This window comes from Chroicocephalus ridibundus, chromosome Z (assembly GCF_963924245.1).
Source record: "Chroicocephalus ridibundus chromosome Z, bChrRid1.1, whole genome shotgun sequence".
Lineage (NCBI taxonomy): Eukaryota > Metazoa > Chordata > Aves > Charadriiformes > Laridae > Chroicocephalus > Chroicocephalus ridibundus.
In genome coordinates this window covers 59434745-59456463 of record NC_086316.1, presented here as the reverse complement: position 1 = coordinate 59456463, position 21719 = coordinate 59434745, and the positions used below count along the sequence as shown (strand labels likewise).

Below are 21719 nucleotides of genomic sequence, written 5' to 3'. Positions count from 1 at the left end.
GGATGAAAAATTTTTCACCAAAAAAGGCCCAAAGGTTCTTGGTCCTTCCATGAAACTGTGAGCAAAAACAAAGATAGAAACGCACAACCAGTGTCTACGTTCGTTCTTTCCTTATTTGTCATGAAAGCAAAAATACGGGAAGTGGGGTTACTAATTTTAAGAATTTCCTGACAGGGTTAAATTCTAATCTTATTCTATTAGCATGTCTTGTTTCCTACTACTGCATATTGCAGAACAATTTTCACTATATAACACTGCGTAAATAAAATTTTCTATCTTTCTTTGAAAAGCAAGTGCAAAATATAATCAGTGTTATTAGGAGAAAAAATGTAAGGTAGCATAAACCTTGGTCCTGCTACACAGAGCTGTATGAGTTGATCTTTGAGCTCACAAGGCTTCTTGATAGAATAAAGCGTGTTTCAGCATGACTTAAAGGATATTCCCATATCAATCCCTTTTTCTGTAACTAACAGACCTTTGTCAAAGCTTGGTCATAAATGGATTTTTAAGGTAATCACTGTATTTAAAAAGTTCTGCTCATGATGTCTCCTAAAGGACCCTCTTGTAGTCTCATAGTTTCATCAAAGTTACATTATTTTGGACACGCACATAATCATTATCAATGCCCTGCACCGCTGACCCCTGCAGTGACAAAACTATTTTTGGCTGACAACACTGAGAAGCCCACGGAATGACTTCTGTCCCCCACATTGGGCACTGACCCCATTTTGTGCCCAGCCTCCTCTGTCCCACTGATACCACCACAGCTGTGCACCTAGTACTTCCCCGGCTTGGAGCAAGGAATCATAGGCTACAAAGCAAGGGTGTGTTGCATAGCCTGAGTCTGGGGGGTGTGCAGCTCTCCCACAAGAACCCTTGTTTGATTTTGCTGTTCTTCAGCTCCATGGCACACAGGTTTTCTCAGGGGTGGATGCTCCGCTGGTCATGGCCAGTGGTGGTCAGTGCTGGGGGACAGGGATGGCCGTTTTCCTTTGGAAAACATGCTCCTGCCAGTAATTAAGTTCGGTCGCCCCCGCCACCAAGTTGGTGAGCAGGAGCGGCGGTGAGGTACTGGACAGTGCCAGGGTGTCTGTGTCAGTCGGAGACAGGCAGACACGTCCCCTTACCATCTGGGGACGTGAGGCCACCTTTCTTGCCAAGGGGATATATATTATATATATACATATATATGTCAGGCAGCCTCATGGTGAGCCGCCCAGCGCTAGGAGACTACGTGTGGCCTTGCCCCTTCCTCCCTGCAGGTACCATCAATCTCCAAGGCAGCCCCGGGCTCCCTTCCTGTGCCAGGACCACCGGGCAGGTACCACCACCCCCGCCATGGTGAGGCGTGGGTGCCACCACAAGCCACCGAGGCTGATGACAGGTACCGGGGCTGCCACCACGGTGAGCAATGGCACAGGTACCACCACAGTACCTGCCATGGTGACAGGCGATGGCACAGGTACCGCCACCGTACCCGCCGTGACAGGGGGCCGCAGCGCGGGGGACCCGGCGGCCGCCATGGCGGGCGGCGGCTCCGGGCGTAGCAGCGGGAGTGCGTCAGCGGCGAGGGGCGGGGAGGCCGCCGGGCAGATATTAAGCGCCGGGCGGCACCGGGCGAAGGCAGAGGTGAGCCGGGAAGCGCCGTCATCCGTCGGTGGACGCGGCCGTCATTCATCCATCTATCTCTGCGCCGCCGCCGCCCTCGTTCATCCCTGCGCCGTCGCGGGAGGCTGCCCGCCCAGCTGAGGTGAAGTACGGCGGGGCGTGAGGGGTAACCTGCCGGGGCGTCCCGCTTCTCCGCGCAGCCCAGCCAGGCCTGCCGGGGAGGATGGGGGAGAGGGAGGGCTCGGCGGGCACCCGCGGAGACCGGGGGAAGGGAGGCCGGCCCGGCCCGCCGCGCCCGTGGGCGCGCTGCCCAGCGGGAGGCAGGTGGGCGGGACAGAGCGGCCGCGGCCCCCCGCCCGCAGGCCCCGGGTCGGGTGCACCCCGGTGCCGCCATCCCCGCCGCCACCCCGCGCCGGCGCCGCGCTCCCTGCCTGGGGGCTGCGCCCGGTCCCCGCCGCCCACCGCGGCCGTGGCAGCGCCGAGCCGCACCGAGCCCAGCGCCGCGGGGGGCCGCGGGAGGGCGGAGGCGGCTCTGTCGGGCGGAGGGGCCGGCCCAGCCCCCCCTTCGGCCGGGTCCGCCGCCCCTGGCCTCGCCCGGCCTCCGCGGGCTATGGGCCGGGGCTTGGACGTGCCGAGTTTGGTGTGAGTTTTGGCCCAGGTGACCCCGTGTTAGCGGGGGCCAGACATCTTTTGTGGGGGCATCTGTTGTAGCGTTGCAGTTTGTGCGTTATAGCCACACATGTATGTATATTAGATCTATTGTGCATGTGCATACCTTTATATATCTATATGAAAAATAACAATTGCAATGCTACAGTGAATCCCTCCCACAAAAGATGGCTCTGTGCAAATACATGTGGACATGCACAGTCACACACACGCTCTTAGTGTTTCCCTGTATGTGATGTCTGAAGTCTTTTTACATTTTTTTTTTTTGAGGTAGGGTTGATTCTTCTCCCTTAAAACAAGGGACATTTAAGAGACATTCTTGTCTCTTAAAACATCTTGCCAAAGATACCCATTGACGTAGGATTGCTATCCTGCTTATGGAGTATTAAATACAACCTGAGAAGGTGGGTTACGCTGGGAGCTAGAGCACAAGGTTTTACTAGCACTAATGGAGAACAAAATGTACTAACTAATGATTTTATATACATATTAGTATCCTATTTAAAAGAAACCATCGAAGAGTGATCTTTAAGCTCTTCTGAGCTGTGGAGTTTTCAGTATTAATAATGAGAAATTTGGTAAAGTAGCCTGTGATGTGGAAACACTATTTGGCTGATACTTGGGGGTTTTTTTGTGTATGTGTGTGAAGGAGAGATGTGGGAGCTTGTTTTTCTTTCTAACTAAGTGCAGATACTCGTTTTGTGTGTTGGGCTGTAGCATTGGTCGTAGTCTGGTATATAAACCACCACTTCTTAAGGGGAGTAAATATTCTGGCAGAGTGATCAGTATAATAAAATCAGCGCTGCCTCACTGGAGAGCCTATAGATGTTTGCTGCAGATCAGCGTGATCGTGGTCTCATTTCTCCTTCAAACACTTCTTGTGGGAACTGAGTGTGTCTTCACTCTGTTTACTTAACCACATGGGCACCTTTATTGTTTAATTGATCTCTGCTTGATTTAGATACTGAAGAACTTCTCGCTTTTTGTCTTAATGGTGGCTAATAAGAAAACTTTTTAGCACCTGTTTCATAGAGGGGAAAACATCAGTTCAGAGAGAGGTTTATACTATAAATGTTTAAATTACAGTTTGTTAACCACAATGATCATCTCAATTTCAACACTGTTTTATGAATGAAAAGCTTCTGAAGACTCTGATATAGCGGAGCAGTGTTTAAGTTGCTTCCCTATTCCCCTTCCTCCAGTCTGATCTTATTTAGCATCTGCTCTGTATGGAAGCAAATGTTTTACAGTGGCTTTCTTTACTGTTGTGGAAGATAAGTAATTAAGATGGGATTCTACTGTACTTTTCCAATATACTCTCTCAAGCAATGTGCAATCAAGACACCCAGTACCAAGACTTTCTGAAGTGTTTCATAATGACCTCCTTTACAAAGAGTCATTACTCTGAGAAATGGCTTGGAAGGTACTCTATTTCTTCTGTGTGCGTATTAAGGCAGATAATGTCTCTTCACTTTAATAATTAAAAACAGTGGGTTTTTTTGGTGTGGGTTTTTTTAATGCCTATTAGTACTGTAAAGATAACACAACTCAGAATGAACTTAAAATTCTCCTTATCCAAATATCCTATCTGTGCAGGTTGGTTTAGATAGTTGTAATTGTGTACCTATACAGTGCAGAATCTTTGCCAGTGAAAGATGGAGGAAGTTCACTTCAGTGTAAAGGCTGACACTTATTAATGCTTTTGTTTTCATTTTTAAATGTGAAAAATGTAAATGATTGCTATGAAAATCACTGAAAGAAGAACATGGAGTTTGGTGATATTAGAGCAAGTCATCAGAGTAGAAGAGCCCTTTACTTGCTTACATTCTTAGATATAATAAAGTTTAGTGTCAATATCTATCTCGTAGCAACCAATGAATATCAAGTAGTAGTAAGCATTTAAAGGTGTTACCAATTATGTTTCTAAACTTCAAATACAAATAGTAATATTAGAGTGGAAGTAATGTATGTGCTTATTTTCACACAGATATTCCTTAAATATTTTTCCATTCACGTTATGACCACCTCATTTCATCACAGATAAATACCCTCCTCCAGACTCACAGGGCTGTAACCTAGTCATCAAATTCTATCAGCTATTTATTCTAGCTGATGTATAGCTATTCTATATATTCCAGGAAGCCATAGTCTTCCTTTGATCTGTGAAATACAAAGTTTGGGGCAGCTGTAGTAGAAGTGCATGCTTTTCTTTGGAAGAGCTTTTATCAATGAATGTCTCTTGGGTGATCATTTCGTAAACTGTTTAAAAATGAAAAAAACTTTTTCAAACAATAGAAATGTTTTTCTTCAAAAAACCAATCAAGAAAAATGCAGCCCTCCTCTGAAACTTTTGCTTCCAGCTGTTACGGCATGGATTAAACAATCCTGAGTGGAAAAGCCTGCTTTAATGAGTTTCCGCTACTGCATTGTTTTAAATATGACAGAAATGGCATATTCAGTGTCTTGATAGCTCTTGTCTGGCATTCTTGCAGTTTTGTCTGCTGTGGCTGACTTTTTCTTTTTTTTTTTTTAACAATGGGATGTGATAGCATGTATTTATTTAATCATTATAAATTTAGTTGCTGTTCTTCAGTGAGCCTGAGATTTCAAAGAAGCTTTTAAATATCTCCCTAAAATACAGAATAGAATCCTGTCCCAAAAGAGCGATGAGCTGTCAAATCTTCCCTAAAATCTCACTGAAATCAATGAGACTTATCAGGACTAACGTATCTCTTAGTTTCCAGAGTTAACTGGAAAACCTACTTGTGTTTTAAATAATACATCTATATATACTAAATGATTCCTTGAGTTGAAAATCTAGGAAGATGCATTTGTCTGATTGTGTACTGAACTGTGTGTTGTACAGCTATTCAAAGTAGCATTTTAGATTTTTGATTTGTTTTCCAATCTGAGTTGTTCCTCTCTTGGTCCTGTACTTTGTTTTGTAGTAAAATAACATCTTATGATTTTATTACTGTAGAACAGGGAACCTGTGTGTTCATAGTGCCAGTGACTCCCTTCTGCTTACGGTTAGAAATTGGTTTTGGGACAGGATGGATTGAACTCACTGTTACCCTTTTATCCTAGGCTTCATCAAAACATGTAAAGTAAGGGTAATTAAATAGGTTCTTTAATTCTCTGGATCACTGAAGAGGGAGAATAATTGGTAAAGGTGCGGTCTGTGTCAAATCAGTAGCCCCTGAGGCAGTGCTTGAAGAAGAATACACCCTGTTCAGAAGTTTGAACACAGCTGTAGTTATGGGCCTGCGGCTGCACTGGTTCTTCCCAGGCACTGGGTATCAATGACCTTGGAATGGTATGGAATGCTGCATTAACCCTAACGGACTTGATACTTCTAATGCATCAGGTGTAAAAATGTGAAATGCGTTTAGGCTAGCAAATGTATTGCTAGAAGACCAATCTCTTCTCTATCCCTTTTGCAGGTGGCAAATCCTGCAAATAGGCTTTCTAGCTTGAATAGCGTTTCTCACAACTGTTGTAGAAGTAGCCAGCAATAATCGTAACTCTGGGGAATTTGCATGATTTATGAGTTGATAATGATAAAATAGTTGGGGATGTTAACAATAATGATGTAAATGTTATTACAGTGCAGCACAGACAAAAGCATTTTAAAATGTTGGAGTATTTTATTTCTTTTAATACTACAGCATTGAGAGTTTATGTTGTCAACCTTTACTCTGAAGCTGCAGAAAGGAGTTTTCTGAAGAAGCGGGAGGTAACAAACCTTATTCTTGCAACTGTGGCTTAAAGACAAACACTACTTCATGCTCAAGATCATGAGTTAGCAGTGCTAATACTGTTCCGGGTTTTCATACAGTATGGTACGGTGATATATTCAGAGGTATGATTAACTTGCTTATCTTTGTTCTAAACCCACCCCTAACAAGCCACTAATGTCTGTATTTCTAGAGAAGATCAGTTATTGAAGCTTTTAAGGCATTTTTTTCCAAAAATTCAAGTACATCCATAGCAGGATAGCCTAGGTGCTAGGAGGTGTAGCTTAGAAGTTTGAATCTTACAAACATGTCTTACAGTGAGAAGCTGGGGAAGTGCGGTATAGTCACAGAAGCGTGTAAGTTCCTGGAAGGATGTCAGGATGGTTGATGATGGAGATAAAGACAGGGTGACACCCAGGAGAAGGTTGTGCGTGCATTCCTTTCTGCTACGAGAGACATTCTTTCTAACTTTCTCAGACATCGAACTTTAGTCCTGTGGTAACATGCTTACTGATAGCTAGTGAATACATGTTAACAAATGAGTTTTTTATAATGCAGCTGTGATAGGCTGAACTAAAACAGCAGTGGCTATATCCATGCAGTTGTGGGAAACAAAAATGAACCATTTGCAAGTATGAGACTGCTGGAAACAAAGTCAAATGCAGAGCTGCTCAGGAATGTGCTCTACCTGCTAAAGGGTTTGCTAAATAGTGGTTCTGATGGCAGTAGGTACGGACAGTGGGGAGAAGCGATTAATTTTGGGGAAGATGGTATGCCCTAAGCTGCTGCTAATTTGTATGGTCCTGTTGGAAAGCCTAGAGAAGAGGGATGTCAGTCAATTGATGTCTGAACAGATTCTTGAGAGCTCTGAGCAATTAAATACTCTTTTGATGTTTTAGTCTTCCTTTGTTTTGGGAACAGGACTTCTATGTAAACAAGAAATACCAGACCTTGCTGCTTATTTTTTTTATTTTCTCCTAGCTGGAGTAGCCTACAAGATGTGTGACTCTTTCCTAACTTATTAGTCACATTGATGCTAGGTTTGAATTTGCATTTCTTGAATATTTATTTTTCAGAGAATCGAGTTTCCTTCTAGCTTTATAGTTCATGAGTGCCTTTTTTCCATCCTTCTAAAGATGGGGTGAGGAAGACAAACATTCATTGCTGAGTCCAGCTGTGAGCTGGAGAGGGGTAGTCTGTCTGTGTGGCCTTTGTAGAGCTAAGGAAGTATTGCTGCTGTTTTACATGGACATATGGAAATGCCTACACCTACCACTGTATTTATGAGAATGGTGTCTGTCACCTGGGATGGTAACTTGAAATGTCTCTTGACAAAACGACTGGGCTCAGACTGACAGTAATGACTTCGTCATCGTGTCTGTGGCCCAAGTGTGCTGTCGGAAAGCCCTGATTACTTCCTTTGAACATTGTTCTTGATGTCTGTGGTATTCTTGTCGTCTGACTTTTACTTTACCTTTCCCTTGAGAAAGGCAAGGTATAGTTCTTTCTAGTTGTCTGTGTCCCTAGCTCTTCTGGTATTCTTTGATCAAGCCTGTTTTGGTAAGTCCACAAACTACATTGCCTGTGAAGTTCATCATTTTGTTGTACATTGTAGAACACTGAGCACAAATAGGGTAAAATTCAGAATTCACTTATATTAAACATCATATTTTGAACCATCTATCAACTTATGAAGGTAATTGTAATAACAGCTGGGAGATAGCTGCCTGTTCCCTCTCTGGAAAAAACGTAATTCTTAGTCTACAGTAAGGTTTAAATTCTTACTGCTCCAAATATGTTGTACTGTAGTGCTGAATTCTGGATTCTGATCCTCAAGCTATTGTAAATGGGCTGTAGGCCATATAGTCAGACTCTGAAATTTCTCAGTTCTGTGTGCTTGCTGGTCTGCAAGAAAGTTTTAGGGTTGACTGGCAGTGATTTGTTGTTTATTTGCTTTCCCTGCTTCCGTTCTGTGATTTACCCCTACTCCTGGGAAGACCCTGTGTTGGTTTCTAATCCCCTTTCTGCATTTTCATTTGAATCACCCACAAAACCAAGACAATTGCAGGTTTCTTTGTTATAAGTGTCCTTATAGCTCTCCTGCTGCAAATGACTTCAAAATGAAACCAAGAAAACACCTACAGATAATTTAGAAAAGATAAAAAGAGCTTGAATAATATTTAACTCTTGAATTTTCTGCAGCTTCTCTGCTGAAAGCCATGACATCCACAGGCTTCATGTGGCATAGTTGTAGCTCAGACAACTGTTTTAGTAACTCCTTGGGTATGAAAGCTGTAATTGCAAAGCTAAATGACCTGCTGCTCACCATTAGTAACCATAGTCACCATCACATTTGAATTTGCATGTGGAATATTCTCGAAGCAGCCATAAAGAGAGTTGCTGCCATTTGGCTGATGAGCTCATTAGACTGTGCTAACATGTGTCTGCAATTGGCTGACCTGATCTGTGCAGCTTTGAAGTCCGCCCCAGTTGTGGGGATAAGGGAGAGGACAGCACAACCAAGTGTTTTAAAAATAGATGCAAATACGTATGTAGGGTTACTGCAACGTCAGTCTCGCTGCAGTGTTAGGTTAGTCCACCAGCTGTCGGACCAGATTCAGTGGGTTTTTTCTAAGTGTGGTCAAGACAAGAGCTTGCTTTATTGTTCGTATCTCTGAAATCACTAGATGTGTTTGAGGTGGCCCTTCCAAATGAGAGGGATAATGTTAAGAGGAAGGTACGAAGGTTTGAAAACTGAACACATTGCCAAGAAAAATGTGTGCCAAGTGGGAGTAGGGGATGGTCTTTTGATAGCAAGTGGCATTCAAAGCTGCAGAAAATCAGAGAGGAGGCATATCTTATTGCCTTGTTGAAGAGGTGCCTGGAGAAACAGGAAGCAAACTAAGGGATGCAGAGTTGTGGAAGATGAGCAGGGACAAGAGCAGCATGGCTTGATGGATCCCAGGTGGGTGGCCAGCCACCTGAGGAGGGAGGCTGAGTGTAGGCTACAAGTGCTGAGCTATAGGAAGGCCTTGAGGATCTTTAAGAGCAGATGCTGTGGGGTACAAGATGCAGGAGCAAAATTGGAGGGAGCTGAGGGTTGAGCTGGAGACTGCAAAACAGCAGCTCTGAGCTGCTGAGGCAGGGAAGGGAGAAAGAGGAGTGACCAGAGAGGAAAGGTGGGTCATTAGGGGTACCTGCGTGGGGTTTGGTGTTATTTTTTAAGATGCTAAGCAGGTTATCTATCGGAGATACAGGAAGGTGGGAGATTAGAGAGAAGAGGGAGTGCTGAGCACAGGAGAGATCAGATATGTGTGAGAGAGAGGCTGATCCAGGAAGTAATAATCCCATTTAAGACTATTTTTCTGTCTTTTAGATGTTTGTTATTTTCAAACACAACTGGAATGGATTTTGTTTTGTGTACGGATATACTCACCTCGAATCTGAGAGCCTGAAAGGGAAGGCATGAAAGTTTTCCTTAAGAAAAACTCATATTTTAGATTTATTAATTGTGGCTATTTTCAGTTGTCTTGAACACTGAACTTAATGTAGTAAATCTCTGGCATGCTTTCCTTGTAGTAAACACGTGTACATATTAATTTCCCAAAACTCTCTACTGAAGAAAGTGCTCTTCAAGACACCAGGAGATGATCTCATTAAAATGTGAGACTGTAGAAAAATGCGACTAGCAGGTTAGTAGTTTGTAGACCTAAGAACTTACTCTTCGATTAAATAGGCTACCTAATCAAATACCTAATTTTAATCACTTGAGCAAAATGCCAGCGGTGTTACATAGGTGCTTAATCAGGCATATGCTTAAGAACCTTACCTACATAAGGTGGGTTTGAAAGTGAAGTTGCATAATATATTCTCCCTAATACTGCTCTGTCAACTCAGTTTTGATGACTGGGTAAGTTTGCTGTCCTGCTTTCATTAAAGCCATATCGTTACGTAGTTGTTAGCAGAGTTTATGATTTCTGCAAATCTAACCACCAGTTGATTAAAAATACTCTTATTGTTGCTTATACCTTAACTAAGAGTATCTAGTTTTATGTTAGTACATATTGGTTGCAGTTTAGTCTTTTAGAACTACCAAATACTAATATTTTTTTATGATGTGTTAGAACGTCCTGCATAATTTAATTGTAGAATGAACATTCAGATACTTTTTTTTTAAGGTTGTATTTTGATTTAATGAAATTAATATATTTTTCAAACTTTAATTATTTTTTTAATTGAAAAGAAATCATATGGAAATACTTCTTTTTTAATGTGGAGAACCCTTTCTTTTTCCGTCTTTGTTCACGTTTCATTCGAGAAGATCCTGCTTGAACCCAGTCACGTAGATATTTTGGCCATAATTCTTGCTGATCTCCACTGCAATTGTGTTTTATAACAGGACTGGGGAGTTGGAGCCTTTATATAGATTTCATAATTCTGTATTACATAAGAAAATTAAGTTGTGGCAGCTAATTAATGAACGGAAAGGATTGATTATTTTTGTTTGTTTATTTGCATTCAAATCAACAGCTTTGATTTGTCTCTGGTAGGAAAAACAGAGCTGCATAAGCTGCTTCAAGCAGATTACATTTAATGTGGTTGGCATATTAATCCAGAGCTCTTGGTGGATGTTGACAGCAATTTCTAGATCACTGTCCTGTGTTTCCTTAAGAACTTTCTATTTGGGATTTTATAGGGTGTATGTTATTTGGGGTTTTGTGTTCCTTTAAAAAAAATAAAATGTTTTTTCCTTTGAGGAAAAAATAAAAGCCTAAACCAGAGCAAATTTATCTGTGTTGGCAAGAGCTTATATTTAAGATTGATGTGTTTATGTCCTCTAAAAATGTGAACAAAAGACACACTGCAGGAAATAATATTTATATGACTTGATACTATGGTGCAGATAGTGGTTTGAAGACTACTTAGGAACATACAAAACCAACCTTTTTTTAATTAAAACCCAAGAAAACCTACTTTTAAATATGTTGTTACTTTAGTGAGGAGGGTTTGAGTTGTCTGTTCAATGTGGCAGATCAAATAGTGTATTGTTGTTGCTTCTTCAAGCCTATATGGTTTTCAAGAAATCCTAATATATATTCTAGTGTTTAAAACATATCTTCTGTTTTCTAAAAGGTCTTCCTCTTCCTGCAGTTGACATATACTACATTACAAATTAAAATGAAGAAAGTTTTAAGAGATGGGGAAACTTATAAAGCATAAAAGCTTGTTAATTATGGGACAGGTTTTCTCAATATGCTTCAAGCTAAAAGACTCATAATAAACCAGATAAGTATTCTCTATACATATTTAAATGATTAATTATCTTAGCATGTAAATTTACTTAGCAGTTTAAAATTTACTTACTTTTATATTAGAAAAGGAAAAAAAACTTCTTTATTTATTTAAATGTTTCATACTGTATTTGGATAGAAACAAGAAAAAACAACACTTAAAAACAACCCCTCCCAATTTGAAGTATGTGATACTGAATAAAGAAGAAACAAAAGCAATGAAAATGTTTTGTGTATGTTACAGCTGGTATTCTAAGCAAAGAAACATTTATGTAATTTTTCTGTTAATAGAATTAGTGTTAGTAGAACTTAAAAATTTTAGAAGTGGCAGATGTGATGTGGTTTTTTTCTTTTTGTAGTTGAAGCTAGAAGACTAAAAATACTACTTTTTTTAAAAAAAAAAATTATTTTCCTCCCTGCTTTTATGTAGGTTCACAGCTTTCACCAAGCCAGCAATTAGACATTGCAAGGTGGGAAACTAACATGGCAAAACAGATTGAGATTCTCTGATTGAGAATGTGATTGCTGGTTGGTGCATCATCAGGTCTGGCTGTGGATCGTGGCTTGGAACCTCTGCAGTCCTGGCTTGTTTTCCTCTGGAACATCAGCATCTAGTGTATATATGGAGATATATATTTAGTTTGTTATTTATGTCTCTTCTCATGATGCTGCCCGAGGTGTAGCTTATCGCTAGGCTGGGGGATCATGGTAGGATTATATTTTTTAATATAGAATTTAGTTCAAGGTGTGTGATGATTCAAAAGAAATGCATGGCAGTCCTTGAAGAGTTCTGTGATCCAGTGCTTCAGCACTTCTTTAAATAGATTAAAGTTTAGGTCAGGCACTACTGCGCTTTACTTTTTGCCTGGATAGGCCAGTACTTCATTACAGGACTGGACCTCATGTGTGTCCTGCGGGCTGGGGCTCAATTAGTTGTCCTGGTTTAGCAGAAAAGTTCTGGAGGTCATGGCTTGAGCACTCCAGTGTCTGTTCTCAAAAATTCAAATTTTAATGGGACATTAAATTATAATTATTTATTGTTAAACACAGATTTAAATCTGAAGATTGTTTACCTACTGTGTAGCTGTTGATTTAGTTTTGCACATTATTTGTTATACCAGGCATGTTTATCTGTCCAAGTTAGTTTATGTTGAAAAGTCCTTGGTGGTTTGTTTGTGATCTTTTTTTTTTAAAGGAAAATGAGCTGTGCAGTTAAGTTGTGCTGTGTAAGTAACTGTCTACTTCCACTACTTGTCAAATTTTGATACAATTTGTGTTTAAGTATCTCACGATCTGGGTGAAGTATCTCTCATGCTGGTCTCTCTGAGGTAATGATTATTTACATTTTGTAGATGAGGAGTTCAGGGAGATCAAGTAATGTGTCTATGCGAGAGCTGGAAATTCATCCCGATTCCTTTAATCCTTGTCAGGCAGCCTAAGCACTTAGACTTCAGTTCCCCTGAGATAAAGGCACCCAAAACCAGTTTAAAGCTGTATTTAAGCCCTCTGACATGCTGTAAGAAACAACGTATCTTTTGGCTTCTTATCTTTCTGCTGTTCAGGGGCACTCTATTGAGGGCCTGCAAGGGAACAAACAGATCTCTCGATTCCTGCAGAAATCCATGTGTGAGCTGGAGGCTGCATGTACTGTTCATCTCTCCTTTATGCAATTCTAAGATGAAATAGGGGTTGCAGCTATCGTTTATAATTAAATCAATTTGCAACATTGCCCGCTTATTCTACATTCGAATTTTTTTTTTAAACCTTAGTGCTTTAGTAATAAAGATTTTGTGAACTGCGTCAGTTGCACAGGAATGTGTTTGCTCATCCTGTTAAATGTGGTTTTTGTTGGTGTTCCTTGAATTGATCTCTACTACCCTCTGGTGCTGCAGCTGTTCCTGAAAAAGGACGTGCCGTTTCTCGCGTAGTGACTTGCATAATGTTGACAAGGGGGAAAGTGATACAATTCCACATTAAAGCAAATGTTGATAATGTGAGTTTATTACAAACAATCCTTAATACTATTATGTGAAATGATACCATTATGAAGAGTGTAAGCTTTATTTTCTTTCACTAGAATCATGAAAAGCATAATTTGCCTCACTTAAAAAATAAACTAAATTTTATTCCCCTCACCCCCCTCAAATATGCCTTTTGTACAAATGGTAGTGATGAGTTTGGTTGCTTAAGGCTACATCGCATGTGCCTGGTTGGCCTGACTGTTTGCTAACCAGCTGGAGTGGTACCCTGTGAGCAGAACACGGTCCCGCGATATGTGGGGATGGTGACGAGGATTTGACCTGACAGTTTTACAGTTGTGCAGAGCATGGAGGCTTAGATGACAAAAAGGGGCATGAGGGACTGTGGCAGAGACCTGTGCTGTTCCTGCTGCCTCTGCAAAGAAAAATGTGTAACGCTCTTTTCAAGGAAAACTGAAAAGCTATTTTATATTTACCTTCTTTCCCTCTTTTGCATTACTTGAGACTGGCTAGATGTGGAGCCATCTGAATTTTTACTTCATGACAGACACTGAAAAACCAGTTGTGTTTTTGCGAGGGAAATTTATTATTTTATTAATATTGGAAACCATTTGGTCTGTCTTTGAAAGGTTATTTTGCCTTTCAAAATGAAGATGCTTGCATTTTGGGCTGTTGAACTACTTGCTTATGTACATTGGCATGGGACACTCTCCTTTCATCACTTTTAATGCGTTTAATGCAATTTGATAACTTTCTGTGTATAGTTACTGATTTCTTCGGGATTCTTGGGAACTTAATGTTGTGAAATATTCCTGATCTCATCAACTGAGACAAATTACATCACACAAGTGTTTGAGAGCTTGTTACCTTACATGTCTACTCTGACGCACAGTACAAATGATAGATGGTAATTTAGCAAGGATGCTGAGTAGGTTTTCTTTGGTTCAATCTTGAAGATTGCTCTGTATTGTTTTTTTTTTTCTGCATAACCCATTCTCTGTAAATGATACAAGATGAAAAGTCAAAAGTGACTAATATAAGTGAGTTGGGAGTGGATAAAATCAAAGTATGCTCTATGAGAGTGTTAACTAACCTAAACAGTTAAAAAGGAGGCCTTTGAATGATTTTGAGGGTAATTCAATGAATTTATTAATTAGCAGAAAAGAGGTTTTTTATCTTTTTTTGTTTATAAGCAAAGATATGGTTGTTGCTTTTGTTTACATAGTGGTGTAGTGGTTGGAACTCGGATAATCTGCTGAATTTCTTATTGCGTGTTTTGTGTTTTGGTCCTGCACTATTTCATTCTAAAAAAATGCCAGGAATTATTACCTAGAGGCTTTCAGTGGCTTGCTTGTCTTTGTCACATAATAATGAAAGCTCAGCTCAAGTTGTCTGTTGTTCTCAGAGTTATCCAAGCACTCTAGGTATTTCTTTAATAGTGGGGGGAGGGGGTTTCCCCTTTCTGCCAGCATCTAGAAAATTAAATTTTGTGTTTTTCATGTGTCTGTATTCCCTTAAAGCAGAATTTACCTGGCCTGTTGCAGCTAACCGGGTCCTAAATCCTCATCCTGTTGTAGAAGCAGCGGCATGTAATCTCATACTTCACCTCTCTTCCTGTTCCTCTTGTGACATACTTGTGTCAAGCTAGTGTGTTTACATGTACTACAATATCGCAGTGTGTTTCAGAACCGTAATATGGGTGGGTAAAAGATATCTGCTAGAGGTGAGGAGACCAGCAGAGGATGAATTGGTTCCCTGGGCAGCAGCTCCTCTGGCTGTCTTGCCTGTGGCTCTTGAAGTCTCTTTGCCTGTGAACAGGAGGAGCAAGTGGAGTTGGCTGGTGTCAGGCATCTCTTGCCTGCTTTTGCCCTGTTAGCAAGGGCAGCACCTGGAAGGTGGGAAGAAACAGGTGGGGAATTGAGAGATACAGCTAAGCATCTGAAAGGGGCAACAAGCAATAGCAGGAGGAATGTGAGAGGCTGGGTGAGAAGGCAGGAGAAAATACAAATAACACATAAGGAGAAGGAATGAGCTGAATTTGGAAGAAGATTGCTGTGGAGAATATGTGTGTATATCTAAATGATAGCATTCATGGAAAACCTTAGTGTTTTTATCAGCAAAAGCGTTAAAGCTAGCAGTTGTAAATGCCAATGAAGTCATGTCAAAGTTTGTTTTTCAACTTTAACAGGAAAAAAAATCTTTTTTTGTAGAAGGAGCAGTCTCATTTATTCAAGGAACTTCATAGTTGTATATTATTGCTGTTAAGAAGCTTTTAAAATGCTGTCTTTTTAATCAGTATGAGATAAGTTAAAATAAAAACTTCTTTTGCATTTGGTTTACCTGTGTCAGTAGAACACTGAATAGTGGATTACCAGGAGAAAAGTGGAGATAAAGGGGAAAAAAAATCATCGGGGACTAGAAATTAAAATAAAATTAAAAAAAAAAAAACAACAACTCCATAGTGGAGACTAGGAATTGTAAATGCCCTATGAAAAGCTTTGTGTTTTTGAGAGTTGGGTGATGAGTTCCTGAGAGCTGAGTGAGGCAGATCGAGAGATCCCTGTGTTCCTCCAGCACAGGTTTTTGTGAAATTGTGGTGGCTCATCCTTACAACAGTTTGGGCTGTAGCTTGAAAGAAGCTGAGGGGGCTGTTTCTGTGTATAATTTTTATAGACCTGGAAGAGCCTTAGGTGAAGACCACTCAGTGGATTCCAGGAGATCATCTTACCTTAATTTGATGCTGCTTTGACAAGGAAAATTTGAACCTAAGAGCTTTCAAGGAGCTTTAGTTTTGGTCTTTGGTGCTTTAGTTTTTGTCTTGTCACCATAAAGTGTCTCTTCGGTCTGTTGTGTGCTCTTTGTTTTTAATGAGTGTGTCTCATCTCTTGATCACAGCTGAAATGCTTTTGGAAACAACCAGCTGGTAGGCATGGTAACTGGTCAGTTGCTGAGAGAAGTTCTGAGCAATGCTTTGGTTTCTTCAGAGATGGATTTAAATGCAAAGTCCCTAAATTAAATGAACTTCTTTTTCTTGTTGTTATCTTTTGGGCTGTTTACTTTTTATTTGACCAGCTACTTACTGCTTAATATGAGGCCTCAAAATGTCAGCAGTGGTGGAGGTAACTGAGCCTGCTACCTCAAGGCAGCATGTGGTCTATTGTACGTGTGCGTGTATGTTGGAAATCGGACATGTTTGGGTCTAGGGGGATCTATGGGCTAAACCATCCTTTTCTGCTTATAAACCCAGATTGGGTTCACGCGTTGTTTTACAGGCTGGGTGTTATAGGGACCATCCTAATTAAATGCCCGGAGCATTTCTCCTTTCTCTCTTGGATATAGAGGGCTCTAGAGAGCAGCAGAGGGGGGTGCTCGACAATCTTAATTATTTTTAGGAATGTAGTTTAGTAGGAATAAGTTCATAAACTGTGTATTGTATCTCTCAAACTACCTACAGTAATAATGTTCCTTATTTCTCAAAAGGATGACTTTCCCTGTGGATAAATTGAACAGCTACAGTCATGAGGACTTGCAGAGCTCAGGAGAGGAATACTTGACTGACCTTCGGTATAGGAATCCAAACAATGTTGAATTCTTCACTCTGCCAGACCACAGGAAAGTAAGAACCAGCAAATACTTTAGTCCTGGTTTTCCTGATATACTTGTAGATTTAAAAGATTTAAAATATCCAGTCCATAACTATTGAATTACATAATTATTTTAGCAAAGCTTTTGCATTTTCCGAGTTCCTATTTGTGTGTTAAGTTCTACTTTTTTTCCTTCTGTAATTGAGTTTAAATCTGGGCATCAGTGACTATTTGCTGCTTCTAGGGAATGGATCTATATGCATTAAGTAACTTTAAAAAAAAAATTAAAATCTCAACTGATGAGTGAAACGCTTTCTTAAAAAGCACTAACTTTTACCCTTCTTATGTTGATTCTGAGGGGAAATCAAGCAGACAACTTTGTAATTTTTAAAATGTGTGCAATTTAAGGGGAAAAAAAACCCTTTTGAATCCAGCCCTCCCATCTTAGCACATTAGGGCTCGTGTTAACAAACAGCAGTTTAACTGTCCCAGTTTGCTTCTGTGCTTGACTGCTGCCTTGTTCTTCTGTTGGCTTTGACAGCTTTCGTAGCTGGGGTAGCTGAAGTGAACATACTTCTGGCTCTTCGTACACCTTATTTCAGTTGTGCACATACATACAAACTGCTGACAGCAGAGAACTGTAACAGTATAAATTACTGTAGCTAAATTTGCCAGCACTTGGGAGTCAGAGCTCTCTCTAATGTAGTCTGTCTTTAGGAAGAAATGTCTAAAGTAAGGGCTGGGTTCTGATGTTTATCCTGTATAGTTAACTGTTAAGCAGTTGTTTTTCAGCATTCATCTTGCTTACCCTGGTAGACATTCTCTGTATATTTTACTAGTATTGTTTTAGCAAGAGCCTATTGGAGCATTGTACACTCTTGTTTCAGATTCCTATTAGGCTGTCAACTGTGGGCTTCGTTCCTCTTTATGGTGAAGAACAGACACACAAAGTTCTTGCTTTGTTTGCACCAAGGGACTTGTTCACAGGTTTCATTTTAAGACTTTAATCTCTGTGTTGCTGTTTCTTTTTGTGTGACAAATACATGTAGCCAGGCCCTTGCTCATTCCATGCTAGTGTACCTCATAACTTTGCCACTTTTGCATCATTTATTGTTCACTGCATTCTTGTTCCCATACTATTATTTTGTTGTGGATTCATATACACAAGTGATAGAACTTTGCATGTTAATTGGAATAGAACTGGACCCACTGAATTCAGAAGATATGTAGCAAACTAACAAGGTGCTTATCTAAATTTTGATCTCTTTATTCCAAAAGGAATTTTTTGAGCATTCTTAGAACCCATTAATTCAGATGCTTTTTACCAGTGATTGATCAGCATCAAGTGTAAATTTCTCTTTAGCTTTAGGTTCTAACATAGCTCTGGCTAAGGTGACATCTCACTGGTTTGGGTTTTTTTCCTCCTGTTCTCCCTTCCAGTCCTCTGTGTTTCCTTCTCTTTACATTTAATGCCATGTATAGGATTGCCAAGTTTGCCACAAATGCCTATAGATCGAACTCTTCCTGATTGCTAATCACATGGCCATCAGCCTTTTTACATTCATCTAACTCCCTAAAACTTGCATAGTTTCAATATCAATGTCCATTAGCAACCCAAAACTAAAATACATGTAAGAGTGAGACTCCTTTCAGCAGGCCCAGTTTTTAGGGGAACAAGGTGCTAAAGCACAGTGATGAAGGGTAGCGCTTATGTCTGAAAAACAGTTTCTGGATGTCATACTGCACAAAAACTGTGTTTGATTTTATTGTTCTCAGTTTTCAAACAAACAAGCAAGTTGGACTAGGAAGCATTGCATATGGGAGGGCGTGTAACACCACATTTGTTGTGCTAGGGTAGTAAGGGCTGCATTAATGTAGTGCCAACTAGAAGGTGCTTAACTTGGTTTCTACAGTGTTATTCCCAACTGTTTAGCAGCTTTAATATGTTTCTCTTGGAATGGTAAGAATCACTAACTTTTTATTTCCCCGTGTTTCTTTCAAGCTGTGGCCCTGTATCTTGATGGCCGGTGGTGGTCAATTGATGACATTGTGAAAACATCTGTCCCTACTAGACAGGGGCTTCATCAGGTAAAGCTCACCAACATTCGCCTTGCAATTATTCTTATCCTTCAAGGTAATGGCAAATAGCTAGTGTGTGAAACGTCACGTTTTTTCATTTCATTCAGAAATTAGTTGGCTGTCTTGTGTCAAAAGCAAGGTCAATGGGAATAGAGGAATAGGTACTGGGGGAGGGAAGGTCAATGGGGAAGGGAACTTGGTTGTGAAGATAGTATCTAGAGCAAGAGTGACTCGAACAGTAGCTTCATATGTAAGCTGCTTAAATGTTAATTATGTTAAGAGTTTTTTTCTTTACTCTCTAAAGAATCGTACGTTTGGTTGTATTGAAACATTTTAGAGTGGTGGATTGTACCATAGCAGTACCTATTGGCCTTATCAGGAGACTAGTAAGATAAGAATATTGTTGGGAACCTGTTTGATAGAGGCAAGGTGGAGCTGGTGTCTTGCAGTGGCAATACATGAGACTTGGGAAAGTAAGTTGCCTGGTATCTGCTTTATTGCTCATCATTGACCTTTGTTACCATTACTTACATGTATTTAACAGGGATTTTTGAGGGCTTTTTCCAAAATTGGAAATTTTTCAAGGAGTGTAATTTGTATCTACTTGCTTGTGGAATCTGGGCACTCATCTTTTTGTGTTTTTTTTAATTTACTCTAGAGAATTTGGTGTGTAGCCTTTTTTTTTCATGGCCTTCTAAATGGTATGATGGTGACTAAATCAGGAAAGCTAAATCTTTTACAGGTAGAGTAGCTGAGACTCTAGGCTTTGGGAAGAGAGCATTATTCCTCCATTCTTCCTTCACAGTGGGTAGGACAGTGGTGGACTTACATTTCATATGTAAAAGGAATCCTGCAGGACAGAGAAAAGGATATTGAGTTCCTTGTTTCATGCCACAGAAACTGTTGTAACTAGTTCTTCCACTACATCATGTCCTGATGTGTGCCAAGTCCTGATACACTCTGAGGCTCATAATTTCTCCTTTGTAGGACTCCAGTTACCTGCTAGTGTGGGAATTCTAAGGCTGCTGTACTGCTATTGTTTGGTGACTGTTTCTTAAATCCAAAAATAGTTTTGAATTAAAATAAAAAAAAATTCCACCCACTGCTCCATTCCCAGCACTTCTCTCAGCTTTTACCCATTGCATTAGGAATGACATTGAAGTTGTGAAATATCTATGGTAGTTCTTTATTATTCTTATACAATTCTTAAGCTATTGCTGTAGCTTCCAAGCATCACCTTGCCCTTAAATAAACCCCAGAGCTTCATTCTGCTTTAGCAGTTACATCTCCTCTTGACTCCATCTGCATCTTTGTTCACTGGCAATTTTGAAAAATAATGTCTCTGTGTGAGTATTAACTAATCTGACCACTCTTCTTAAATGTTCTTCTGTATTTGCTTAGGTGAAGTCTCTTGGAGAGAGGATTGTTCTCTATGTTCTGAATCGAATCATCTATCGGACACAAGAAATGGAAAGAAATGACATCCCATTTCTCTGTCATGGTGCCAATGACTATGTTAAGATCATGTGGAAAAAAGGAGAGGCTATTGGATTCTATTCTGTTAAGCCTGCAGGTAAAACACTTGAATGTTGTGGGACTTGGGGATAGAGGTGGGGAGGTAGGAAGTTTATTTGAAGAATATTGTGTTTAGTAGACTTTACAAGCCTTGTAGGCCTAATCAGTTAGTGTCTTACTGAAATCATAAGAGGTCAGACTGCTGTTAAAATTTCTATGTTAAATACTTACGTGCTGTAGCAGTCTAAAAGTTCTTCATATTCCACAAAACACTTCTAAAACTGTAGAAATGAGGTTTACCCCAAAGCTTTTTTCTTTTTTTTTCTGTAGAAAAATTGTTTACAGTTGGATTGGGCTGTGCTTTGTAGCTTTTTCTTCTGGTTTGTTTTTTTGGTTTGGTTTTTTTGACCTAGCTCCAGAATGCAGAGATCCTGCTTATCTGAAATGATAGTAGAATCGGATGTCATTGTCACTGTTGTGGTTTAATCCCAGCCGGAAACTCAGACCACACAGCCATTCAGTCACTGCCCTCCATCCCCCCAGCAGGGTAGGGACAAGAGGGAGAAAAAAAAGGGGGGGGGGGAAATCTCATGGATTGAGATAAAGACAGCTTAGTAAACAGTAATGGAAGAAAAAATAACAATAATAATAGTAATAATAGTAAAAGAATATGCAAAATAAGTGACCCATAGTAATCATTGCTCTCACTACCGGATGATCAATTGCCCAGCCCATCTTGAGGAATGGATTCCTCCCAACCCCCATTTATGTATTGAACGTGACATCTATGGTATGGAATGCTCCTTTGGCCAGCTTGTCCTGTCTGTGCTCCCTCTCAGCTTATATGAGAAGCTGAAGAAGTCCTTGACTTCATGTGAATTTAGCAGAACTAGAATTACTTAGCAACAGCTAAAGCAATATGTGTTATCAACAGTATTCTCATACTAAATCCAAAACACAGCAGGTACTAGGATGAAAATTAGCTCTATCCCAGATGAAGCCAGGATAATAACTTAAATGTTATGAAGCCTTATGAACCTTACAAAAGTCAACAAGCACAAGCGTAAGGTCTGCCACCTGGGAAAACATAATCCAGGAGTGCAGCACAGGCTGGGATCTATCCATCTGGGGAGCAGCTCTATGGAAAGGGACCTGGGGATCCTGGTGGACAACAAGCTCACTGTGAGTGAACAGTGTGCTGCTGCGGCAAAGAAAGCCACCAGGGTGCTGGGTTGCATCCACAAGGGCATCACCAGC

At 40.4% G+C, this 21719-nt stretch overlaps 1 protein-coding gene across 1 annotated transcript in view; it reads left to right on the top strand.

The window, feature by feature from the left end:
* The first annotated feature begins 1578 nt into the window (after positions 1–1578).
* The window catches only part of FAM169A (family with sequence similarity 169 member A), a 37496-nt gene continuing 17355 nt past the window's right edge, over positions 1579–21719 (top strand). The window contains exons 1-5 of the mRNA XM_063320609.1: positions 1579–1750; positions 16765–16900; positions 17756–17855; positions 18871–18956; positions 20349–20520. Of these exons, the coding sequence (XP_063176679.1) occupies positions 16766–16900; positions 17756–17855; positions 18871–18956; positions 20349–20520 (493 nt within the window). The 5' untranslated portion in view covers positions 1579–1750; position 16765. The remainder of the gene's footprint in view (positions 1751–16764; positions 16901–17755; positions 17856–18870; positions 18957–20348; positions 20521–21719) is intronic.